Raw genomic sequence first — 21,776 nt, forward strand, 5'->3', positions numbered from 1 at the left:
CATTTTTTTTCCCTCTCCCTGCTCTCCAGCACTCGCTCTGCTCCACACCCGTGCAGAGGGTGATCAGACATTGGAAGGGGCTGCCCAGGGAAGGGGTGGATTCTCCATCCCTGGAGAATCCTGTGTCCAGTTCTGGGCCCCTCAGCTCAGGAAGGAGATTGAGGTGCTGGAGCAGGTCCAGAGAAGAGCAAGGAGGCTGGGAAGGGATCCAGCACAAGTGCTGTGAGGAAGGGCTGAGGGAGCTGGGGGTGTTGAGGCTGGAGAAGAGGAGGCTCAGGGGAGACCTCATCACTCTCTCCAACTCCCTGAAAGGAGGTTGGAGCCAGGGGGGGGTCAGGCAGATATCAGTAGGATAAGAGGGCACAGACTAAAGAATTTTTTCCTAATATCCAACCTAAACCTCCCCTGGCAGAGCTCCAGCTCTGCCAGGGGAGGTTTAGGTTGGATATTAGGAAAGGATTCTTTGCAGAGAGGGTGATCAGGCATTGGAATGGGCTGCCCAGGGAAGGGGTGGATTCTCCATCCCTGGAGATATTTCCAAAGAGCCTGGATGTGGCACTCAGTGCCATGGGCTGGGAACCACGGGGGGAGTGGAGCAAGGGTTGGACTTGATGAGCTCTGAGGTCCCTTCCAACCCAGCCAGTTCTAGGATTCTAGGATTCTAAGGTAAGAGGAGAGGACAAACATATTCCAGCTCCATCCCCTGGTGGATATCCCAGCCCAGCTCTTTTTAGGAGGAGCAGGGATGCTCTGGGCAGAAGCTGCAGCAAACTGGTCTTGGTTTGGGTTGGTGGGGTGTGAGAGGGACTGATATAAACACCCCAGTGCCAAGAATGGGGCCACTGGAGGCTCCAAATGAAGCTGCTGGCTCTCTGAGGGTGTTAAAAAGGGCTGTCATCTCCCAGGGAAGCTTCTCAGTGCTCTGGATGTCAGCTCCCAAAGATCCTCCATCCCTCTATCCCTCTGCTACCTCCTGGAACTGGAACCAGTTCAGAGAAGGGACTGTCCCTCCCATCCTGCAGGACATTTCTGGAGCTGGATGCTGCTCCCTGCTGACCTGATACAAAGGGTTAATTAGGTCTGGGAGTGTCTGGGCACCTGAACACAGCAGGATTTTACCCACTGCCTCCTGAAACCCCTCCCTGGAGATGCAGCCAGAGGCATGGCATGGCATTATCTATCCCTTCTTGCCAGGGAAGGAGGCTGGAAGCACTGGGAAGCAGCTTGTGCCACTTCCAAGGGCCCTGAGGACACAGGGAGGTGGCTCCAGAGCAGGAGGTTTTGCTTGAAGACCACACAAGAAGCCCCCCCTTTGCTGTCCTCTCCTCTCCAGCACTCATCACCTCCATTTTTTCACCAAAAAGAGTCCAAACCTCCATCCCTGGAGGAACAGATGGATTTCCATCCCTGGAAAAATCACTCCAGCAACTGCAGGAGCAGTCCATGGACTCCAAGCTCAGGCAATGAGGAAGAGCAGCAAGGAGGGGCTTTGGCTCAGAAAGAGTTAAACCCCAACCCCAATAATTAAAGCCTTCTCTCATCTAAAATACACTCAATACCCACAAAGAGGATCTGATGCTGAGGAGCAGGCAGGCTCAGATGTCTGTAATGCTCTCTAAGATGCTCAGAGGAGAGGCCCCACCGGATGAAAAGCAGAATTATGGTGATCTGGATGTTGCAGAATAAAAATACAGAAATATTCCCAAAGAAAAGCAAGTAATCCAGTTAGTGCTCAGATGATTTCTGTCACATCCTGAGTTTACCAGCTGCCTCTCACACAGCTCTGCTGCTCGTAGCTGACTCCTCATTCCCCAATTCATTGCTGGGGTTTCTTTCTTGGGATAAAAGTCCTTCTCCAGGATGCATAGGTGGGGACTGAGCTCATCACCCTGCTCCTCCTGCCCTAAGCATTGGCATCAAGCTTTAAGGCCAGAGATGCTGGAAGTCCTGGAAACCCCACTCAAGACAAAGCTGAAGCCTTCCCTATGGATTCCTCACAGGTGGAGGAGGAGGTTGGGGATGCTCAGGGGTGGAAACAATTAAAGAGATCCCCTTGCATCACCTCTCCATGGTGTCCTGCATCCCATAACGAGCCCACTGGAGAAAAGCTTTGTGTCCATGGTGCTCTTCCCATCTTATCTCAGCTGATTAGAAGTTCACAGAACCACTGAGGTTGGAAAAGACCTCTAAGGTCATCAATCCACACATCAACCCAACACCACCACGTCCTGAAGTGCCCCATCTGCATTTTTTTTTTTTTTTTGACCACCACCCCCTTGTGCATCTCCTGGGAGGTTCTCCTTTGGGGTTTCTCCTTTGGGGTTCTTCTGCTATCAGGGGGGCAGGACCAACCCATCCCAGGGTGCTGGAGATGGAGAGCTCTCTGAACATCAACACACTCCAGCTCTGAGCAACTTCTGAGGATGGCCACAGCCTCCACATCACATCTGGGTGCACTTCACCAGCCAGGTGTTCCAGCAAGACTGGGGCTGATGGTTGGGGGGGGGCTTAGAGCTCTTGAGACCCAAAGGTCCAGTTTGGCTCAAGGCTCTGCTGGGAGTGGTTTGGAATATTCCTTTTTTTTTTTTTTTTTTTTTTTTTTTTTGCCAAGCTGACTCACTCTTTGCCCAGACAAGTGGTCAAACTGGCAAGAAGAGCTGGCAGGAGGCAGGGAAAAAAACCCCAAAATCCCAACCCCCCATATTTCTGTAAATATTTGCAGATTTCTTGTGATTTAGCCCAGGACTGACCAGGAAAAAGGTTAATACCTGGAAGTGATTGTAATGCCAAGTTTATCAGCTCCTGTAAGAATCTGGAATAAGCTGAGTTACAGGGAAGAATCATTTGGCTTTTTAGGAAGGTGACTCTGACCTGGCTTTGTGTGAGCCTTTCTGCAAGGGGTTTCTGCTCCACATCTGCTGCTTTGGGGTGGTTTAGCCAAAAAGGGGTGAACTTCCAGCAAAAACTGGGGCTCCTGGTGGTTTCATGAAGAAAAGCAACAAAACTGAAACCAGGCAAGGTCTGAGCGGGGTTTGTGTTAATAAACTGCTTGGGCAGGAGAAAAGTGGAGCAAATTGCTTTAAAAATTAAGCTTGAAAATTAGAGAGAGTTTAAGGGCCACCAGAAAGTCTTCAGGAGTCGTGAGTGGTGCCTCAAATTGCAGCTGGTGTCACAAGAATCCTCCCTTTGGGATCCTCTCCTTCCATCCAACTTTCTTTGAGCACAGTGGTAGTGAAAAAGTTGAGCTGGAACCAGAGGAGGGACACATCTTCCTTGTTTCCTTTTCCTTATTCCTTTTTTTTTTCCTTATTCCTTTTTTTTTTTTCCTTTTTCCTTTCCCTTTTCCTTCTTTCCCTTTCCCTTCTTTCCCTTTCCCTTTTCCTTCTTTCCCTTTTCCTTCTTTCCCTTTTCCTTCTTTTCCTTCTTTTCCTTTTCCTTCTTTTCCTTCTTTTCCTTCTTTCCCTTTTCCTTCTTTCCCTTTTCCTTCTTTCCCTTTTCCTTCTTTCCCTTTTCCTTCTTTCCCTTTTCCTTCTTTCCCTTTTTCTTTTCCTTCTTTTCCTTTTCCTTCTTTTCCTTTTCCTTCTCCTTTTCCTTGCATTCCTATATAAAAACCAGGCTCAGTCTCTTCTTCAACAAAACCAGGGAGCAGCCCCTTGGGACAGAAGCCTGTCCAAGGCCAAAGGAAGTTACCTGCTGTATTATTTGGGGTTTAAATGTCCAAAAAGCATCACATGGGCTCTAAGATTTCTGCAAAAGAAAGATTGTTTTCCAAAATCCACAAGGCAGCTCCTGCCAGGGGATTCCCATTCATTTGCAGGCAAACCCTTCAATGTCCCTGTGAACTCACAGTGGGATCCAGGCTTGACAGGAAAGTGTGAAAATGCTGCTGGGATCCTACCACAGGGATGAAAATCCCCATCCCTCCTCCATCCCATGCTGAGAGCTGATGGAAGCCTCTCCAGAGAGCCCAGGAGCACACAATCCCTAAGCCCTTTGGCTCAGTACCAAGGACTTTTTGGCTTTAAATCTTTCCTACCTTGCTTTTATTACCTACAAATCAACCTTCTTGCAAGGGAACTCCAAAAAAAAAAAAAAAGAAAAAAAAAAAAATCAAGCTCCTGGTAAACATAAAAGGGTTTGATGTCTTCTCCCCCATGTTCTGCATTTTGGGACAGATGGATCAAACTGTCCAGAGCTTAGGAATGAGGTAAGAAAGCTGAGGTTAGAAAATTATTAAAGTTATTAGAAAAGCCTTTTTCTGTGCAGCTTTTTAAGCGCTTAGGACCGGATGAGAAGAGAAAACCTCCACGGTCCATCTCTTGATGGAAAAAATGGAAAGGTGTGGCAAGGATGGAGTTAACCAGTCCCTGAGCTCATCCTGGGACATAACCAAGAGCCTCAGGTTCTCCTGAGGGGCCAGGCTGGCTCCACAGCCTCCACTTTGTCTCTCAGGTCAATATATAATCAGGCAGCTTTTGGTTTTGTTGTGTTTTTGTTGGTTTGTTTTTTTTTTTTTTTTTCTGTTTCGTTTTTTTGTTGATTTTTTTTTTTTAAATGCATGCTTATCTTCCTTCAGGAGGGATGTTTTCTCCCTCCATTACAGGGGCTCATGTATTTTTCAGATGGCAAAATTCAATTAAAACCCGGGCACAGTGGGAGAAAACACTTCAGGAGGAATTCAGGGAGAGAATTTGTGGGGTTTTTAAGACTCTTTGCTCTTCCCTCCAACCCCAGGTCTGTTGTTTTGCACTCAGGAAGCACTGGGATGCACTCAGTCTAGGGGGGGGGGGGTATTAAAAGGAGATTTTTCAGTCCATGTGCAAAATCCAGGAGCCCCTCAGCCCTATTGACTTGCTGGGGGTTATTTTATAGGATCCAGAGCAGGATCCAGCCCTGAGTGCATCGAGCTGAGTAGCACCAAGCTCCACAGAACCCAAGTCCCCAGTGATGGATGCCAGGAACCCAACCCCAGCAGTGATGGGGAGGGGGTGAGCACTGCTGCATCCCCCTCCAGAGCTCCCTGAGGGGGAAGCAGAGGTGCTCCCAGCTCCCAAAAGTGCTGGTGTGGGATTGATGGATGCATCCAGCACCAAGGAGGGATGGGGAGGTGGGAAAAGGCTTTGCTTGCTGGGAGCTGAAACCCTGCCTGCAAGGAGGGCAGCTTTGGCTGCTCTTCTTCCATGGGACAAATTGGGAGTGAATTATTAATCAGTGCTGCAGACAGTCTGGCTTCTGCCTCTGATGTAGGGCAGGGCTGGGAGAGCTGAGCTCTGCCTCTCCCTGCTGCTCCCGTGGCCCAGGGCTCAGCATCCTTCATCCCACCCAGCATCCCCCACCTGGCACCTCTCCAGCCCCCCAAAAAACCCCCGAGAGAAACCTGACTGCAAGGGGCTGGGCTTTAGGTGAGACCCAGGGCCAGGCTCTGTCTAGACATTTCCTTCAGGGAGTGGGGAGATGGCAGCAATTAACAACCTGTTTGTTATTTTCCTTATCTGGCATTTATTGCCCCGATAAAACCCGCTCTTAATTCCAGGCTGAGCCCTTTCACAGCTCTCCCTGCTCGGTTGTTATTGCCTGGAGTGATTTGTGAAGGCAGTAATACAGTGCCTGTACTCAGGGGGTGGAATATTAGACACACCAATTAGCTATCTGGGCATAAATTCCCATTTACCTGCTTATCATGAGCCTATTTGCCCTGCCTGATGCTTCTGCCTTGCTTTTTTTTCCTCCACACCCCATCCCCTCCTTCCTATTGCTGGAATTTTTAAGAGGGAAAAAAAAAAAACCAACAGCTAATGGGACCTCTGACATGATGTAATGCAGCCCAAAATGTCTGTTTGGGTTTTTTTGCAGCCCAACAGAAAGCAGGTGCTGTGCATAGCAAAAAAAAAAAAAAAGCCTGGTTTGCCCATGCCTGCTGCCTGACTTCCCAGCTCTGGATGGAGATTTTGGGATGGGAGGATGGAGAATCCCTTGCCTGAAACCTCCCACCAGAGAGACAGCAAAAGGGAAGGGTTGGGATAGCACTGGGTAGAGGGAATGGTTGGTGCAGGCTCTGAAAAAAAAATTGCTCTGAAAGTCAAATTTCAAGAGAAAAGTCCTGAGTTAAAAAAAAGTAAAATTAAAAATAGTTAAACCTTTTAATCCTGAAAAACCCCACCTTGTTGTGGTGTTGTTATTGCCCAAAAAAGTGAACTACAGAGAAGGATGGATGGTCATAAAAAGCCCCCAAAATGGGTTTCCCTGTGATTTCCCACTGGGAAATGTTATGGGGAGAAACCACCCCCAAACCAGCTGGGAGACCTCGTGGAGAGCAGGTGCCCATCTCCCAGCTGGGGCACAGCAGGAGTGGGGTCTCCAAAATTCATGGAAAAAGGGATGGAGCCAGTTCCCATTTAGCTCATTGCTCCAGGCCAGATTCTTCTTTTCCTTTGTATTTCTGGAGTTTACAAATAGAGAGCAAATTCATCCCTGCATCACGTGCCATTCTGCACTGAAATACTATTTTTTTTTAAAGCAAGTAAGGGGAAAAAAAATATCCTGGGCTTTGTCCTTCTGTCCTTTAAGTAGAAAAAATGAGCTTTGCTGGAAAACTGGAATCACAAGGGTGCAAAGTCACGGTGACCTGGGGGGCAGGGACAGGCCCCAACCAAATGTCACATCCCTAAAATCCTGGGAAAAAAAAATAAAAGTGGCCCAAATGGCTGCTCCCATCCCTGCACATCCCCTGGGACCCTGAGCTGGGTCCTTCCTGGTGGAGAAGGATGGGAGCAGCCAGGAGGCCACAGTGATGGCCATCATCCCACAGAGCATCATCCCAGGGATGCTCTGATTTGTTTATTTTTTTCCTTGGTGTTGCTAAGCAAAAAAAAAAAAAAAAAAAAAGACAACACAAATCTGCACAAGCAAAGCAAACTCCAAACTCCATCCACTTCCAAGGGCTGGGCAAGGAGGAGCTGGTAGCCAAAGGCACATCTGGCACAGAGGATGCCAGCAGCACCTCTCACCAACCAAGGGATGCAGGGCATGAAGAGAACCAGGACATTTCCCTCCTGGTGGCTTTCCTTCCTTTTCATTTTTTTGCCCCCCTGGCAAGGGCAAAGCTGATGGGTCTTTTGAACTGGCTACGACGTGCAAGCTGCCCTGAGATGTTGTTTACAGCTGGGCAGATAATGAGCATCTGGAGAGGGAGGCTCAGCTCCTGCCATCTGCCACTCGTAAGGAAGCTACGAGGGATGCGGGTGAGCGATGCGGTACCAGCCCCGAGCCAGGCACAGCACCTCAGAGCCACCAAAAGACAACTTTGATGCCACTGTCCCCACGCCTGGCCCATGGAAAGGGTTCAAACACAGCAGCAACGGAGCAGGGAGATGTCCCCGGGGTGCAGACATTCCCCTCTCTCTCCCTAACTGGACGTGGGGGCAGCAAGAGCAGACTCCAAGTTCTGGGAGTTTCCTTTTTTCTTATGAAACTGGGAAGACAGGAGATGCTTGCAGTGATGCTGGGAGCAGCATTATCTTCCCCAAAGTGATGGGTGGTGATGCAAAACCTGCAGGAAGCTGCTGGGAGCACGGCTGGGGAAGAGTTGACTTCAAGGAATGGGAAGAGGTGGAGCAGGGGGGATGCTGCCTGCTTTCCAGCTTTGGATGGGGAAGGTTTCCATGATTTTACTGGAGGGTTTTCATGTACCTCGTGGTCCCCTTTCCCCCTGGTGAAGGGCTGATGGTCAGGGATGAGCCACTTAGCCATCCACCAGTTTAACCAGCCAACACCCAACTGCAAACCACAGCCAAGTTCAAAGAGAATTGCAAAAGAAAGAAACAAACATCCAAAAAAAACCCAAAAAACCCCTCATCTAGAGTCAACAGCAAACTTTATATTTTAGTTCTAGCACAGTCTGGACCCAGGCCAAGACCTGGATCTGAAATGGCCTCAGGAGCCCTGACAGATGCTCTGCAGCTGCCAGAGGAGCAGGAGTTGATACCCAACCTCACCCTCTGGGACTTCTTCACCACCTCCAGCCCTGCAGGGAGGAGTTTGGGCTCTTCTGGGTGATGCAAGTGGGTTCTAAGGGATGGCTTAAAACTGATCCAGTCGTCTGAGTGATGGAAAAAATGTATTTTGTCCACCAGGGTCCTAAGAGATGCTTGGGAAGCAAATATCTCCCTGTTTTGCTCCATGCAGCTGGGAGGGGGTTGATTCCCAGTGAGATGCTGGTGGTGGCCACCACCCCATGCACCTCTTGCCACATTTGGCCCCCTGAGGATGGACCTGGTGCTAACAAGGAGAAACCAGCCCCAAAGTGTTTGCTTGGGGACAGCCCACGTGTGGGATGTGCTGGTGTCATCTCCATCCCCCACTGCCACGTCCAGCTCCCACCTCTGCACACCAGCAGCCCCCAGGAAGGAGGAGAAGATGCCAGAGCAAAGCTGCTCCTCAAGGAAAACACAGCCCTAGACCCCCCTGCTAAATGCCAACCTGGTAGGTGAGGAGTGGGGACAAGGACCTGGCTTGGCTGTGCCCCAAACCCAAGGCACCATCATCCCCTGACGTGGAAATCTCAGCTGGAAACAGAACCCCCCCAGATCCACCTCCCTAAATGCAACATCAGCTCCTAAATTGCTGCAGAAATAAGTTCAGTGCCAGGCTGCTGTCACCCATCTCTGCAGCTCCGGGTCCCCACGGGGAAGGAGGGAAGGGACAGGAGTGTTTGGGGAAATTTCTTCTTGTTTTGAGCACGGCCTGAGGCTCCCCCAGCCCTGGGACATTTGTCACCCCACTCCCTGCATCCTCCACAGCTCTGGGGGTACAGGGAGAGGGGGCTGGGGGTGCCTCTGGGGCTCTGCTCAGCCCTGGGTGGCCAGGCAGGGGTGGGCAGACCCCTCTGCAGTGGAGTGTGGGGGAAAATAAATATATATATGTATATTCACATATATATATATATATATATATATATATATATATATCATCCCCGTTGCCACAGCAACAAGCAGCTCCTGCCTGCCTCAAACTTCAGATCCCACCCAGAAGCAGCCACTTCCCTCATCTCCACTGCCTGGATGGATTTCTCCTCCTTGCTGCCCGGGGTGGGGGTGTTTTGAGTCCCCAAAGCCACCCTGCACCCCCAAAATATCCCACTCCTCAGCAGGCATCTCAAGGTGGGGCCCCAGGATGGAGCTGCTGGGAGGGGATTTGTCTGCTCAGCTTTGATCCTCATCCCACTGCACCCCCAGCATCCCATGGGATCCCCAGGATGGGATGCCACCACTGGGGACACTTTTTGGTCCCCAGACATCGAGGTGTCCCTCAGTCTGCAGACAGCCCTGGGTCTGCACTGCCTCGGAGGCAAAACCTGTGAAAATTTCCACTGAAGCAGCCAGGAGTACAACAGGGGGAGGGATTCAGCACCTGGAGAGGATCTGGGCTTTTAATTATTTATGTTTCTCCTCGGTGAGCTGGTGAGGAGAGGCAGAGCCAGCAGAGGATGGAGGGGAGGCCACAGCCAGCTTCCCCAAGGAGCCATTTGCACCACTCTCCATTTGCAACCCCCTCCTAACCTTACACCCAACCTTTCCCCTTAGAAATGTGCTTCATCTTCAGCTCTGGAAAAGATTTTTAAGATCATCCAGTCCAGCCAGCAAAACAACACTGCCAAGGCCACCACCAACCCACGGCCCTCAGCACCACATCTCCAGGGCTTGGAAACCCCTCCAGGGATGATGGGGACTCCACCATTTCCAGGGAGAAATTGTCCCCAAAATCCAACCCAAACCTCCCCTGACACAACTTGAGGCTGTTCCTCTTGTCCCATCCCTTGTTCCTTGGGACCCCCCCTGGCTCCAAGCTCCTCTCAGGGGGGTACAGAGGGGGATGCAGGATGATGCTCCATGGTGGGGTGCCCACTGACCCAGCTTGGTTTGGGTTCACCATCCCCAGGGGGTTTTGCTCTTAGGATGGATCCCAGACACACTTTAACTGAGCAGAAAAAAAATCAGCAAAGCTGCTGCACTGATGAAAAGGGAGAAAGGAGAAAGGTCTCAGCAGAAGCCAGGCTGTAACATCAGGCCTGGCTGTGTCACTGCTGCCAGGGGATTTTAGGGTGCTGAGCACCCTGAAGAATTGGGACCTTTCTTAGGCACAACTTTAACGGGATAATCGGTCGGATCCTTGGGTTAAATCCTCCTGGGATTTTTCAAGGGGGGGGAAATTCTCTTAGCAGGGTCTATGGTCAAATCCTTTAATTTCCTGGATTAGAAAGCCAGGACAGATTGTCATTTGTCCTGCCTGGGGGAGACAACAGAAACCTCATCAATTGAGGCTTTTCCAACAAAATGCCAGAGCCCCATGGGACCAGGACCCCCAGCCCAGTCCCCTAAGGGCACTGCAGGTCCCCCCAGCATCCCCATCTCTGGCTGTTGGGAAAAGTGATGCTCATAAACATCACCCAGGAAAGAAAAACTCAATATTTTTACCCACCTCTGTGTTTTATATCTCAGTTGCCATCCTGATGCTTCTTTTCCCTCTCTCCAGGGCTTAAGGGTAGGGTGGGGATGGGAGCATGGGGAGGGGTTGGGGTTTTCACTGCAGGGAAGTGGGTAGGTGGGTGGGGTGGGTGGGAACAGCACAGCTGTCAGGGATTTGTGCCAGAAAAACCCAAAACAGGAGCTGGAAGAGGGGAAAAAAAAAAAAAAAAGCACTCGGGGCTCTCTTCTAAGATGGGGAGGAAACAAAGCTGCAGCATGGGGACCCCAAACCTTCCCCTCAGCTCTGCTCTCAGCTTTGGGAAGCAGCAGCACCAGGGGTGTGGGTGGGAACATGGCCAGGGGGGTTTAGGGTGGTGGGATACGGGGAGAGTGAGGATGAGGATGGAGGAGAGGGATGGGGCTGCCAGGCAGCTGCAGAGGCTGGGGGAGGATCTGTCCCTTCCCTCCCAAAAATCACTGAGCAAAGCAACACTGCAGTTCCTGCTGGCTGAACAGGACAAACAGCAGCAAGGAAAATCAGGGAATGGCTTTTTGCTGGTGTTGTTCTTGTTGTGGTGGGAGTTTTTTTGGTTTTTGTTTTTTGCTTTTCTCCTGCTCCATCCGAGCCCCCGTCCCTCTCCCGCTGGCATCAGCATGGAGAGGAAGAGGCTTCACCATCCTCTTCCTCAGCTCATTGCCTCTTCCCTGGGTTGTGCAGGCAGATGGGGCAGGCAGGAGGTGTGAGGGGATCCAACATGGCTAAAAGGGGGACGGAAATCATCCCACATCACCAGGAGGGTGATCCTGGGTGATGCTGGAGAGGAAGAGGAGGATGATGATGCTGAGGCCACCCCTTCAGCCCTCCCAAGCTGTCCCTCACCTCCTGCCCAGCTCTATGGGGCAGCCCCTTCCCGTGGAAGCCCCTTCCCATGGAAGTGGAGGCAACCAAGACTGAATCCCCCTCCCATCCTTGGTCACTGGCCAGTGCCATCCCTGTCCCTTTCCATCCCACTTCAAAAGTGACCACGGAGCTGGCACTGCCACATCATGCTCCAAAGCTCTCCTATCCCAGCTCTGCCACATCCCAAGCCCCCTCTCCTGGTCAAACTCTCCCCTCCAGCTGTGCTGTGCTGCTTTGTGCCACAACACAAACCCCATCTGCCAGCACCACGTGGATTTTGGGGATCTCCCCCGTGGGGAGGAGGGCAGAGCCAGCGATGGGGACCACGGTGAATCCAAGGGGCTGCAAGCCTCAGCTCTGCCCATGTTGCTTCATCACGACTTAGCAAAGCTGGAAATGGTGATATGAACTCATGTTGTACACCTGGGACACGGAGAAAAAAATTGTTGGAGCTCATATTTGGCTCAGAGAAGAAGGGTGATGGGGGGAGCCACGTTGGGAGCAGCAGGATGGGAGAGCCAAGGAAGGAGCAGGGCCGAGCTGCTCTCCTAGAATTTATAAAAGACCCTGCTGAAGGTTTTCCGGAGTCGGATTACTTCCCAAAGCATCATCCCTTCATTTTCCAGCCTGTCCATGCCTGCACGGGGATGCTCCCCTCCACCCCTGCCCCGCGGTGCCGGCAGCGAGGTGGCAGCTGGGGACACCCAGAGCTGTCCCCGGTTAGACCTGACTTTTGACACGGCTGCGAAAGGGCTTAGGGCTGTAATTCCTGCCTGAGCAGGAAGTTATTAAATTGGCATGGAGGGAGGACTTAAAGCAGTCGTGCTGCAGCCAGCAAAGAGCTGGGGCTGGGATGCTGCCTGGGGCTCAGCTGTTCCTCGAGTGTCCTGAGCCAGAGGTGGAAATTGTGCCGGGTGTGAGTCAGAGGGACTGTGTCAGGACTGTGTCATCTGGGATGACAGGGACACCCAAACGAGAGGAATAACAGCTGATCCTAATCTTTTCCACCACTGCTGCATGGCCTGACCCAGTCAGGGAGTGAGAGGAGGGGGGGAGGGAAGTGGCAGAGGGACAGAGGTGGCTTGAGGGACATCAGGAGGCTTGGCCACGGCTCAGCTCAGCTCTCTGCCCATGGTAAAGCCCCTTGGAGGCTGCCAGCCCCGGGCTTTGCTCCTCTCTGCGTTGCACAGGGGCTGGTTAGGGGGAGAGAGGGCAGGAAGGGAAAGGAAAACGGTGCCATAAAGAGAATTTACCTCCTGCCCCAGGTGCTTTCAGCCTTTGAGTCACCTCCAGCCATCCCCTCTGGGCTCTCTCCCTGTTGCTCCCTTTCCTCAGGGAGAAGATGGAGGGATTGGGAAGGGATGGAAGGCTCCTGCTCTCCCTGCACCAGCCCCAGCAGGTACCAGATGATGCCACCCGTGACCCCATGGGCAGAGGTGACACCTGCCCAGCCCCAGCTGGGCAAACACCACGGAGCACAGGGATGCTGAGGGGTTGAAAGAGGCCAAGGCTTCTCCAAACAGCCATGAGTAGAACTTTCCCTGCACCCAGAAGTGCCCAAAGAGGGGCTGGAGGAGGTGGTGGGAGGCCCTGACATGCTTGTTCTGATCCCTGAAGCCTTCCCTCAGCCCCATCCCCACAGCCAGCTCAGCTGAGACCCGTTTCAGCTGCCATCCCCACCTGAGGATGAGGACACACAACCCTCCTGAGGGCACAGCTTCCCCCTCAACCCCCATCCTTTCTCCTCCTCCTCCTCCTCCTCCTCCTCCCTCTCCATCCGCAGCGAAAGCCCCACGGGCAGCACAAGGCAGGGATTAGGGTGAGACTGATGCAGGAGCCCTGCAGCCACCTCCCCCAGCAGCAGAGAAGGAAAAAAAACCCCAAAAAACCCACAGCAGAAACCTGAAATCAAATGCAGCTCCAGCACAATTGCAAAGCTGCAGGCACAGGCCTCAGAGAGCATTAAGCAGCATTGTTACTGCTCAGCACACTGCCTGTAGTGACATTACCACAGCTTCAAATGTTTGGGAGCAGAGCTGCAGAACCTTTGCTTTTCTCTGGGTTTTACCCAGGCTGCATTTCTATTTTGCTGAAGAAAATACCTGTTTGGCTCAAACAACCTTTTGCACTTTGCTCTTTCTTGCCTTTCCTGCTCCCCATTACACATCAAGGCAGAGGGATGCTTTGCCCTGCCTGCAGCATCCTGAAGGAGCATCCATGCTGAGCCCAAACATTTTTCCTTTACCCATCCTGGATACCAGGCTGTCTTGTTTCACTTCTCTTTTTTTTGTTGTTGTTGTTTTTTTCTTTTTCTTTTCTTTTCTTTTCTTTTCTTTTTTTTTTTTTTTTTTTTTTTTTGTATCTTTTCTGTTTGCTTCCAGTTCCCCTTCCTGAGGTTGAATGACACTCTGCTAATTTCCAGCCCGACTCCTCCTGAGACTCCCCAGCTTAATTATATTTTTCTCTTCATTAGTGAATGGCTTGGCTATAATTATGCCTGGAAGTGCATTACTTAGGACTAAACCTAAGCCCAGCATCCTCTCTGGGGTGCTGGGCCATCGAGCTGTTACTTAACAGGGTCCCACCAAGCTTGTGCTGGAGAGGAGCTGAGCCCTCCCCAAATAATGATGATTTCCCACTCTCTGATTCAAATGCCAAGAGGAGAGACAATGTGATTTCATTTTAATTGCATCGAAGAAAATTTAGGAGAAACATCTACTGAGCCTCCAAACTGCTCCTCAGTTGGGCTGATTTTTTTCTGTGTCACGGATGCCACCGTACTTGGTTCAGACTTAAACAACTCGAAGAATCCAATTTACTTGTCTACAGTACACTGTGTTTTTAGCCTACTTTCCTCAGGAAATGGGGCTTAGTTCTGTGATTGTTCTGTTTATATATCTAGATGCCATCACTCCCACACTAATAACTTTTGAACGTGTTGGCCAATTCCAACCCAAGCTGACAGAGCGGCAGAGTTTTCAAAAATACTGAATCCTTACAAATTTAATGAAATCCGTGGGTGGGTACATATTTTTCCCCCACCAAGGGAAAGGCTGTGGAGTGAACTCAGCCATATTATTAGACAGAAGAGAATATACACACACCCTTACAGGCACATCTACAGCCACACTGGTATGAAACCCTCTGGTACTGGGAAGCCAGAGCTCCTGTTAGTGTTGGATGGTGGATATTGCACCCCCGAGCCCCAAAGCCACCAAAATGAGCATCAGGTTTCCTCCACCAATGCACCCACTGCCTATTTTGTGCATTTCTTTCCTCTTGGATGATGCAATTGGGTGCAGGCTCTGCAGGGGAGTGTTCACTCCTTGTAGAAGCTTTGGAATTAATGGGACTAATTCTACAAACATCTCCCTAGCTGGGCCTGGGCTTGCACAACCTTGCTCTCTTCTGGTTCTGGATGCTGGGGACAGACAAAAACTGGGTTCAGGCAAAAACTCTCTCAAAGGGGAAGAGCTCAAGCTGAAGGATGGTGGGTTTCAGGCACAGCAACTCTCCCTACTTGCATTTTGAGGTCCTTGAGCTGAGCTGCAAACCCAAGACACCCACCCAGGTTTTGGTGCTGAGCCCATGCACCCATTTAATCCCCACTGCCCCAGCTCTCCAGCAAACTTCATTCTCCCCCCAGACATAGCTGAAGAACTGTTGGTAGGTTTGGGGATCTCAACTCATCACCATAAGCAGCAAAAATCCCAGGGACAGATGTCATTTGGGGTTGGTAACCCAGCCCAGGGTCCTCCTGTCCCCAGCTCCAGCAGGGAGAGATGGGGCTGTGTGGCAGATCAATAAAGAGCTTTTCAACCCCTGTGCAATGGCTGTGCCAGAAAGAGAGCAAAGCCCTGGCTTCCCTGACCATCTTCCCCACGTGTCTGGTCAAGAACAGACCAATAAGACCAAGAAGCAAGAGTGGAGGGAGCTGGAGATGTCAGGATTTTCTGGTGGGACCAGGTTCAGGCTCTGCTGGAGCAGCCTGGGAGCCTGGCACTCCCATTCATTTATTTCTTTGCAATTTTCACTGATGCTTAAAGGGGTTCTCTGGGTGTTGGCCAAATCCCACAGCTTTTTCTCCTCCTCCATGCACACGTGTGCTCAGGGGCTGCATCCTCCCTCCCAGCAGAGCCCAGGACCACATTACTCCGGCCAGTACAGGGGAGAAAAGAACTTAAGCCCTGGCATTTATATCTAATTTGAATTTTTTTTTCCCTTCTCATAATTAGAAGGTGGAACAGCATATGTCAAAAGCTCATTAAGTGTTTCCAACATGGGAGGAGGGTGATATCTTCCAGCTCCCACTCTTGCAGCTTTCATGGACCATTCTTGCCTGGGGATGGAGGATGCTCAGGTTTTCAGTCCTCTCATCCCACCAAAACTCCCCATTTCCAGGCCTGATTCAGGCATTTGTATCGAGGCATTCCCACCACATCCCCCCCCCCAGACCACAGGGAAAAATCTCCCCAGGCTGTCTCCTCCCTGGAAATCTTGTGTGCTTTTTAAATTTTTTTTTCCTTAAAGTTTTTTCAACACTTTGGTACGACAACAAAAATCAACAATTTGCTACGACATCATCTCAAAGAACATCATCCAACCCGAACATGCTCCCAAAACCTGTGAGTCTCCCTCACACTGCAGATAAGTCATTGGCAGAGATGCTGATAAAGATTTCAAGCGTGACTCTGCACACAAATGATCCAGACCCAACAATTCATCCAGCACAGGAGACCGAGGAAGGTTTTTCCCAGCTCTTTTTCAGCCTTTTTTTCCTCCAGCCTGACTGCTGTAAGTAGCACTTCCTCATAAAACAGAAAGGAATGAACCCACTCTATTAAACCAACCCAAAAAAAAGGAACACAAAGAGCCCAGAATTCAGCAGAAGAACCTTTCCTCCTCAGCTCACCTCTTGCCAGGGATCTGGCTGCAAGTCACCAAGCTCCAGGCACATTTTGGGAGCCAGCTCCAAGCCGTTTGGAGTGCCCCACCTTTGAGCTGGGAGTCAGACCCCATTTCAACCTAAATTTGACACAAATCATTTTTTTCCTTCCCTTTCTTCTGATTTGCAGCCAGACCAGAGCCCTTCTCTATATCACTGAACAGGGACACGATGGCTGCAGCTGGTGTGGGGCGTCCTGGGGCTTTGTGGGGATTATTTGGCTCCCCAGACCTCCTGCTTTTTAGCAGAGCCTCAGACAGCACAAAGCTGCTTGGAGTTGGAGGAACCATCCAGCTTGCAGCCACCCTATTCTGAAGATCACCCAGGAGGCTGGGCCCAGCTCAGTGGCTGAGATGCTGCCCACTCCTCCTCCAGGGTCCAGACAGCCCTAGGGGCTGCCATCTAGATGCCCACCAGGACACCTGCCCAGAGAATCACAGCATCAGCTGGGTTGGGAAGCACTTCTGAGATCATCAAGTCCAACCCTTGAGCCACTTGGGCTGTGGCTACCAGCCCGTGGCACACCACCAGGCAGCTGTCCTGAAATGCCCATCCCGAGCAGGGCTGAGGGAGCTGGGGGTGTTTAGGCTGGAGAAGAGGAGGCTGAGAGGAGACCTTGTGGCTCTCTCAACTGTCTCAAGGGAGGTTGGAGAGAGGAGGGAAACAGCCTCTGCTCCTTAGTGACTGTGACAGCACCGGAGGGAACGGATTGAAGCTGCCCCAGGGGAGGTTTGGGCTGATGTTCGGAAAAATTTTTCCTTGAGAGGGTTGTCAGGCATTGGGATGGCCCAGGGCAGTGGTGGAGTCACCATCCCTGGGGTTGTTTAAAAGGTGTTTGGAGCTGGTCCTTAAGGACACGGGTTAGGAGTTGACTGTGGTGTTGGCCAAAGGTTGGACTGGATGAGCTTGGGGGTCTCTTCCAACCTAAACCATTCTGTGATTCTGTGAGCACCTACTCCCACAGAAGACCTCTCCCTTCTCCCACCAAAGCAGAGCCGAGCCCCCCCGTGGTGTTGGGGTGTTGGGGACCCCAACCCTTTACCCTTACCTGGAGGCTGCGATCTCCGCTTTCTGCTTGGCGATGGTTGCCGCCCTCTCGGCCGCCTCCACGGCCCGATCCACCTTCTCCCGGATCTTGCTGGCCCTCAGGGGGATCAGGTTCTTCCTCTTCCCGCTGACCAGGACGTTCTGCTTGTACTTGCCCTCCTCCTTGGTGCCGTCAGGGAAGGTCATGCAGCCGTAGCCATGGCGCTTGTTGTTGGCCCACTCCCCCTCGTACTTCAGCCCGTCCGAGCGCTGGCTCACCCCGAACCCCGACCTCTTGTCGTTCTTCCACTCCCCCACGTAGACCTCGGTGGTGGTGGCGTCGATGTCGTCTTCGATGACGGAGAGCTCGGCTTCCCCTTCCCCCAGGCTGATGGTGGAGTTGATGTCGCTGGCGGTGGAGCTGACCGTGCTCATCCCGGCTTCGCTCCGGAAGGAGCTCTGCTTGCTGCGCTGGCTGGCCAAGGAGCTCTTGGATTCGGATTTCCGGAGTTTCAGCCCGCTCAGCAGCGACCGTCGGAAGATCCCTTTCTTCTTGCTCTTGAGGAGCTCGGCGTCGCTGTGGGCCATGAGGACGAAGCCTCCCCGGGAGACGGCGGGGCTGCCGGCCACGGCCGGGGAGGAGTCGGGGTGGAGCGCGGTGCCGTTGGTGTGCTCGCTGCGCAGGGAGTTGATGGACGTCCTCAGGGGTGACCTGATGACCGCAGCCATGCCGTAGGGAACGCTCTGACGGACACCGTAACCCTGGCGCATCCCCCCGACCCACTGGCCCTGGTACGTCCCTGGGGTGAGGAGACAAAAAAAAAAGAAAAAAAATTTAAAAAGAGGAGGGTTTTGTGGCGTGGCGTGGAGATTTGTGGGACACCTGTAAGGTAGAACTCATCTGTTTTTGTTTAGTGGGGAGAGCAAAGCAGAGCGTGGGATCTCAATGGATCCCATTGGGATGTCAGCGGGATGGGAGGGAAAAATAACATCTTGGCTGGGCTGCTGGCACAGTCTGAAACCAGCCAAGGCTTGTGAGGAACTGCTCCTTCAAACCATCCTGAATTTGGGCAGGAAGGGACAGGGGTTGGGGAATCCCTGTCCAGGAGATTCCTGCCATGCCGTAGGGAACGCTCTGACGGACGCCGTAACCCTGGCGCATCCCCCCGACCCACTGGCCCTGGTACGTCCCTGGGGTGAGGAGACAAAAAAAAAAGAAAAAAAATTAAAGAAGAGGAGGGTTTTGTGGTGTGGCGTGGCGTGGAGATTTGTGGGACACCTGTAAGGTCAAACACATCTGTAAGTTTTTGTTTAGGGGGGAGAGCAAAGCGCGGCGTGGGATCTCAATGGATCCCATTGGGATGTCAGCGGGATGGGAGGGAAAAATAACATCTTGGCTGGGCTGCTGGCACAGTCTGAAACCAGCCAAGGCTTGTGAGGAACTGCTCCTTCAAACCATCCTGAATTTGGGCAGGAAGGGACAGGGGTTGGGGAATCCCTGTCCAGGAGATTCCTGCCATGCCGTAGGGAACGCTCTGACGGACGCCGTAACCCTGGCGCATCCCCCCGACCCACTGGCCTTGGTACGTCCCTGGGGTGAGGAGACAAAAAAAAAAGAAAAAAAATTTAAAAAGAGGAGGGTTTTGTGGCGTGGCGCGGAGATTTGTGGGACACCTGTAAGGTCAAACACATCTGTAAGTTTTTGTTTAGTGGGGAGAGCAAAGCGCGGCGTGGGATCTCAATGGATCCCATTGGGATGTCAGCGGGATGGGAGGGAAAAATAACATCTTGGCTGGACTGCTGGCACAGTCTGAAACCAGCCAAGGTTTGTGAGGAACTGCTCCTTCAAACCATCCTGAATTTGGGCAGGAAGGGACAGGGTGATGGGGTTGGGGAATCCCTGTCCAGGAGATTCCTGCCATGCCGTAGGGAATGCTCTGACGGACACCGTAACCCTGGCGCATCCCCCCGACCCACTGGCCCTGGTACGTCCCTGGGGTGAGGAGACAAAAAAAAAAAGAAAAAAAATTAAAAAAGAGGAGGGTTTTGTGGCGTGGCGTGGCGTGGAGATTTGTGGGACACCTGTAAGGTCAAACACATCTGTAAGTTTTTGTTGAGTGGGGAGAGCAAAGCACAGCGTGGGATCTCAATGGATCCCATTGGGATGTCAGCGGGATGGGAGGGAAAAATAACATCTTGGCTGGACTGCTGGCACAGTGTGAAACCAGCCAAGGCTTGTGAGGAACTGCTCCTTCAAACCATCCTGAATTTGGGCAGGAAGGGACAGGGTGATGGGGTTGGGGAATCCCTGTCCAGGAGATTCCTGCCATGCCGTAGGGAACGCTCTGACGGACGCCGTAACCCTGGCACATCCCCCCAACCCACTGGCCCTGGTACGTCCCTGGGGTGAGGAGATAAAAAAAAAAAGAAAAAAAATTAAAGAAGAGGAGGGTTTTGTGGTGTGGCATGGCGTGGAGATTTGTGGGACACCCGTAAGGTTGAACTCATCTGTTTTTGTTTAGTGGGGAGAGCAAAGCACAGCGTGGGATCTCAATGGATCCCATTGGGATGTCAGCGGGATGGGAGGGAAAAATAACATCTTGGCTGGGCTGCTGGCACAGTCTGAAACCAGCCAAGGCTTGTGAGGAACTGCTCCTTCAAACCATCCTGAATTTGGGCAGGAAGGGACAGGGTGATGGGGTTGGGGAATCCCTGTCCAGGAGATTCCCGCCATGCCGTAGGGAACGCTCTGACGGACGCCGTAACCCTGGCGCATCCCCCCGACCCACTGGCCCTGATACGTCCCTGGGGTGAGGAGACAAAAAAAAAAAGAAAAAAAATTAAAAAAGAGGAGGGTTTTGTGGTGTGGCGTGGCGTGGAGATTTGTGGGACACCCGTAAGGTTGAACTCATCTGTTTTTGTTTAGTGGGGAGAGCAAAGCGCGGTGTGGGATCTCAATGGATCCCATTGGGATGTCAGCGGGATGGGAGGGAAAAATAACATCTTGGCTGGGCTGCTGGCACAGTCTGAAACCAGCCAAGGCTTGTGAGGAACTGCTCCTTCAAACCATCCTGAATTTGGGCAGGAAGGGACAGGGTGATGGGGTTGGGGAATCACTGTCCAGGAGAAGCCTCCAATCCCACCCATGCAGGGAGCAAAGTGGATGAGATCCCACAATATTTATTTCTATCCACAGCACCTTTCATGCAGCCTGGAGAGGAAAGGAGCAGAGGTGTAGAAATAGAACCCTCATGAGAACCTCTTTGGGCAACCCTCTCCTGGGCAAGCGTCCTATGGAACCCCTGCACCCACGTGGGCACTCACTGGAGCTGCCTTGCTGGTTGTTAGAGGGATGAGCCCACAGCTGGAATATTGTGTCCAGTTCTGGTGCCACAGTATAAGAAAGATGTTGAGGTTCTGGAGCGTGTCCAGAGAAGAGCTGGGAGGCTGGTGAGGGGTTTGGAGGATGTGTCATACAAGGAGCAACTGGGGAAACTGGGGTTATGTACTCTGGAGAAGAGAAGGCTCATGGAATTTCTTATTGCTCTCCACAACTGCCTGAAGGGTGGCTGTAGGAAGGCTGGAGTTGGTCTGTTCTGCCAAGCAACTAGTGCCAGGATGAGAGGAAATAGGGTTAAGTTGTGCCAGGAAGGGGTTTAGGTTGGATATTAGGAAAAAATTCTTTCCTGAAAGAGTGGTGAGGCATTGGGATGGGCTGCCCGGGGAGGGGGTGGAGTTGCCATCCCTGGAGGTGCTCAAGGATGTGGTGCTTGAGGAGAGGGTTTGGTGGCTGTGGGAGCTGGATTAGGGTTGGATTTGATGATCTTGAAGGGGTTTTCCAGCCTTAATGATTCCATGAAGCCCACACAGGCCCTGGGAAGGAAGGCACAAGCATTCCATCCATCCCGGGAAGGGGAGGTGTAGTGCCTGCCCTGGGCATGGACACACATGGCCATAATCTGCCCAGGGTTTCTAATCCCATCCTTCCTGGAGCTCAGCACACTTTCGCATTTGATCCCAGCCAGGTGAACTGCAGGGCTTGTTTTTATTTTTAGGTCACCTTAATCTTTTCTGGACTAGGTCGAGGTGCAGTCATTCCCTGCCTGCCTGAGCTCACACGAGGTGGATTGTTGAGCCCCAGGATGGCTCCTCGCTTCATACTGGTGATACTGGTTTTCTGCAACCAGTCCCAGCTTGGTGCTGCCCTGCTGCATCCCACCTCTGGAAGGACCAGTTCTGTGGGATGGGCAGAGGCAGCACCTCACAGCATCAGAGCCTCCTGTTGGGTCCACCTGAGCTACAAAAATACCATTCCCTGCCACCTACCCACCGTGCTGCAGCCTTTTCCCTCTCAACATTTTCCAGCAGCCCAGCAGAAAGGATCATTAAAGGGGCTGTGCTGGCCTTGTGCATCCCCAGCCCAGGTGAATCCCCCTCGTAC

The 21,776-nt window shown here is 52.0% G+C and overlaps 1 protein-coding gene across 1 annotated transcript in view; it reads right to left on the reverse strand.

Moving 5' to 3' along the window:
• Positions 1-21,776, reverse strand: part of JPH3 (junctophilin 3) — a 58,479-nt gene that overhangs the window by 21,680 nt on the left and 15,023 nt on the right. Inside the window, exon 2 of the mRNA XM_071756584.1 lies at positions 17,358-18,135. Coding sequence (XP_071612685.1) covers positions 17,358-18,135 — 778 coding nt within the window. The remainder of the gene's footprint in view (positions 1-17,357; positions 18,136-21,776) is intronic.

The sequence above is a fragment of the Heliangelus exortis genome, chromosome 13, assembly GCF_036169615.1.
Source record: "Heliangelus exortis chromosome 13, bHelExo1.hap1, whole genome shotgun sequence".
Taxonomy (NCBI): domain Eukaryota; kingdom Metazoa; phylum Chordata; class Aves; order Apodiformes; family Trochilidae; genus Heliangelus; species Heliangelus exortis.